The sequence below is a fragment of the Neophocaena asiaeorientalis genome, unplaced genomic scaffold, assembly GCF_003031525.2.
Source record: "Neophocaena asiaeorientalis asiaeorientalis breed wild unplaced genomic scaffold, Neophocaena_asiaeorientalis_V1.1 scaffold129, whole genome shotgun sequence".
Classification (NCBI taxonomy): domain Eukaryota; kingdom Metazoa; phylum Chordata; class Mammalia; order Artiodactyla; family Phocoenidae; genus Neophocaena; species Neophocaena asiaeorientalis.
In genome coordinates, this window is record NW_020172446.1 from 7,892,425 (window position 1) to 7,896,568 (window position 4,144).

Consider the following 4,144-nt stretch of genomic DNA (forward strand, 5'->3'; position numbering starts at 1 on the left):
TCTTTCCCTGTGACATCCCCACTCTCCCATGGTATCTCTCGGTCGGCCCCCAGCCCCGCTACACCCCCTGGATGTTCCTGGAGCTTCCTTCACCCCACATATTCCATCAACTCCCTCAGAGCATCTGATGCACATTCTCCTCTTGGTTTCCAGTTTGGGGAACCACTACCTACCATCATGAGGTCCAGAAACCCTGGCCATCCTTTACTCCTTGCCCATCCCACATACCAGGCCTGCTATTTCACCATCTTCATCTCTCTTCCTCCACTGCCCCCACCAGGACTCAAGGCCTCTCACCAACAACCTCCTGTCCCTGGCATCACACTACAGACCTAGACCACCACTCCCTTCAATGGCTCTCCAACTGCCATCAGAAAAAACTCCAAACCTGCCCCATATCCTGAACCCTCCCAGATCGGTCCCCACTCAGTCTCTTCAGGCCTCCCCTCCCTTCAGCCTGGCCCACAGGCCTCCGCCTGACAGTTGAGGTGGGGTAAGAGGCCCCTGCCCCTGACCCTCCAGGACTGACCCAGCATCCACAGTTCTTCCCAGGACACATCTCTCGTAAATCATGGGGAAGCCACGAGCATCAGGCCTCAGCAAAACTTCCCTAAAAGGCCACCAGGCTGGCTTGGGAACGTAACAGAGTCCCCTGTCTCACCCCTGCCCTGTCTGCCTTTAGGAGGCCCGAGGGACTGCGGCTGCACAGGGCATAGCTGCCTGGGCTGCCAGCGGGCACACTCCACCCCACCTCTCAGATGTGGCCACAGATACCCAGCCTGTGTCCGTCCTGCGGGGCGGGCACACTCCACCCCACCTCTCAGATGTGGCCACAGATACCCAGCCTGTGTCCGTCCTGGGGGTCCCATGGCCACTCCTGAGAGCAGAGCACCACCCTCACAAGCCGAGCTTCACCAGGACCACAGTCAACATCTCAGGTTAATGGTGGAGGTGGAGGCATCTTCCGGGACCAGCTTACCCTGGGCTGGGCCTCAGTGTCTCCCTCCCAAACCAGCTTAACAAGGCCCACCAGCCTCCCTGCCCTTAGTCTCGCTCCTATCTACCCTCCATGGTCACCCCAGTCCCTCCCATGCTTCCTCCCTTCTGTGGCTCCCTCTGACCTGAGGATAATGTCCAGGGTCCTTACCTTGGTATCCGAGGCCCCTGCCACACTCTGGCCTCAGCCCTCTACCCTGCACTCCAAGCCCCAGCTCCACTAAAGAGGCCAAGCCTTTCGAGCCCAGCCTCTTCTCCACCAAGTTCAATCCTCCCCTTTCAAACCTCTGCCCAAACCCCACCTCTTCTAGAAACCACCCCCAACCCTGGCCCAGTAGGGGCTGCTCCCTCCCCAGTCCTTCCAACCTACCCGGTCCTGCTAGGGGCCCGCTCCCCTCCCCCACCCAAGCCAAATCCTCCATCATCCAGTAGCCAGCACTGGAACAGTGCCCAAGACATAGGCTTCTCCCATTGGCTGAGAAACGTTCTCACTTTTCAGCTTTCTCGAGAAGACGCGGAACCTCTTGGCTAGGGAAAGCTCTTAAAGACGAAGGTGCCCACATCCCCCGGAGGATGTGGGGGACTTTGCAGGTGAGTTAGTGTGGTCAAGGTTGGCCAGCAGCCTTCCTGGTGGCCCAGCCCTGTGCTCCAGCCAGAGCTGGGGCTGCTGCAGACGGGAGTTCCAGGTGACAGAGCCATTTCCCTGTCTTCACCTCCCCAGAAGTGCCCTGAGGGTGGGCCCTAAAGAACCATGCAGGGGCAGAATGCCTTGTCTGGCTTGGCTCCCCCTTCCCCACCCCCCGACCTGTGGGCTCCAACAGACCTTGCTTTGACCAAGCACCCACCTCTACCCTCGGCTGAGCTCCCTTCGCCCTGCCATGTGTGTGGTCACCCTCTGGACAGACCTGTGGTGGGCCAGCTTCTCCAGAGAGAGGAGGCCAACTTGTTTTAGCCTTTTTAATAACATAAAATATTTGCAGTGCCTGGGAGGGCTGGCCAGCATGGGAGATGGGGGCTGATCGGCTGCCCTGGCCCCTGCGGAATGACAGGCACGGGATCTGTTTATGCCCCACCCCCACCCCGCCTTGGCACCTTCCCCTGGGCCCGGGATACATTCCTGCCAGAGGCGGCCCTCAAGGACCCAGCTGCTCCAGACCAGGCCTCAGCCATCTCTGGGCCTAACCCGGGGCCCTCAACAGCAGCCTGGCCACAGACCTACAGCCTTGGCTCAAACTCCCAGGAACAGGGACTTTCTCACCCCTGCCTCCTCCCTCTCTGGGCAGCTCGGGGAGGGTCAGAATCACCCACGCTCTGAGCCCCTGGCAGAGGCAGGCAGGTGGACACCGTGCCCCAGCCTGCTCCTCCACTCACCGCCCCCCACGCCAACCCTGCCATTCTGTCCTCCATTCCCGGGTTCAGGCAGACCCAGAGCTGTGAACTCAGAAACAGAGAACCGCCTGGGAGACTGTGCTGAGAATGCCTGCATAAAATCAGGCCCGGTTCAGGGAAGTCAGAGGCCAAGCAAGGCCCAGAGAAGGGCACAGCAGGCCTGGCTGTGCAGGGCTGGTGGCAAGTGAAGATAGCGAAGCCGCGTGGCTCTGAGCAGTGCTCCCGCTGGCGGCCCAGTGAGCCCAGGGCCCCAACCTCTGCAGCGCAAGACCCTGCGGAAGCTCACTGCAGCCTGGAAGCAGGGGTGGGCAGGGAGGCGGGCTGGAGGCGAGCAGGGTGGGGAGGGTCTGGGGCCTCTCACTCACCATCCACGTGCTTCCGCGACAGGTACTTGAAGGCCTCATCGAGCAGGATGACAGGCAGAGATATCTGGAGCACCACCACCCACTGGTGCCCACTCAGTGGGGTCACCTGGAAGATGAGCTGCGGCGGGGTGGTTCTGGTTAAAGGGAGGAGTGCCCAGAGCCCCCCAAATCCACTGCTTCATACACCCGGACTACAGTGGACTCTTCACGAGCACGTCTGAGATGCCTCTCAAGGTCCCACCTCCAGATGTGTCCCCCCTGTTTCCTCTGCCTGAGGTGCTCTCCCCTGCTCTCACCCAGAGGACCAAATCCTTCTGTTCTGTTGGGAAGTGGGAGGGATTCTGCACTGGGAAAGGGCATCGGGTTTCCTCCTGCCCCAGCCTGGGAAGGTTCCCCACCTCTTCTATTCCCCAAGTCTGGGGGGAGGGTCCCAAAGTGGGGGACACATCTGGAGGACAGTGGCTGGCCAGGGTCCCAACATAGGCTGCAGTCACAGAGCACCATCAGACCCCCCCCAACACACCCCCAGGCAGTTTCCATCACGAACAGGCCCAGAAAGGCCTAGCATCAGAGGAGAATTAGGACCCTGTGACCCCAGGAGCCCGAGAAGATGAGCAGGGCTGGATGGAGACTCACAGGCAGGGGCGGCACAAGCAGGATGAGGAAGTGCAGGGCCATGGACATGGCCACAGCCACCAGCAGCCAGGGGTTCAGCCAGGGCGGCATCCGCAACAGTGACTGGTTCTCTGAGACACTGCCAAGGGCACAGGGCGCTCACCTCAGGCCAGGATGCGGGCAGGCCCCGCCGTATTCACCCACCCGCCCCCCATGTGAGATGCAGCAGGTGGTCTGGGCCTCGGCACTGCCCTCTTAAGGACGGGAGAGCTTCTGGGAGGCCAGTGCCGCCGGAAGGTGGATGTCACTGCTGCCCTCTCAGCCCCCAGGGGCCTATGCTGGGGCTTGGATGCCCTTTCTCTACCCCTCAGACCCAATCCTGGCCCCTCTGTTTCCTCAGACCTCCATCAGCAGGTCCACCAATTTGGGCCCCCATGGGTCCTCAGAACCCTCTTCTGGACCCTCTGACCCCCCGACCCCAATCCTGGACCCCCGAAACCTCAGACCGCACTCCTGGACACCTCTGACCCCAATTCTGGGCCCCACTGACCCTCAGCCCCCATCCCTCAACACCCTCTCCAGGTCCCTCTGCCCAGCCCACCTGTTAAGGGCGTTGCACATCTCAACGGTCACCAGCACAGACAAGGCCATGGTCGTGGGGAAGCGTGACTCAAAGACCTCGCATTCAGTGCCGGCAAAGAGCGGGTTGTCCTCTGAGCACTTCAGGAAGTTCCTCTGAGGGCCCCCAGGTGGGGTGGGGTGGGGTGGTGGCAGGGAGA

The 4,144-nt window shown here is 61.2% G+C and overlaps 1 protein-coding gene across 5 annotated transcripts in view; it reads right to left on the bottom strand.

The window, feature by feature from the left end:
• The window catches only part of ATP2A3 (ATPase sarcoplasmic/endoplasmic reticulum Ca2+ transporting 3), a 46,781-nt gene that overhangs the window by 6,882 nt on the left and 35,755 nt on the right, over positions 1-4,144 (bottom strand). For 4 of the 5 annotated variants that reach the window (XM_024734404.1, XM_024734380.1, XM_024734395.1 and 1 more), the window contains 3 exons: positions 3,967-4,100; positions 3,387-3,504; positions 2,751-2,868 (listed from right to left, as the gene is read on the bottom strand). In XM_024734404.1, coding sequence (XP_024590172.1) covers positions 2,751-2,868; positions 3,387-3,504; positions 3,967-4,100 — 370 coding nt within the window. Of the gene's footprint in view, positions 1-1,397; positions 2,032-2,750; positions 2,869-3,386; positions 3,505-3,966; positions 4,101-4,144 lie in introns of those variants that run through there. The other variant, XM_024734413.1, reaches the window with a different exon arrangement.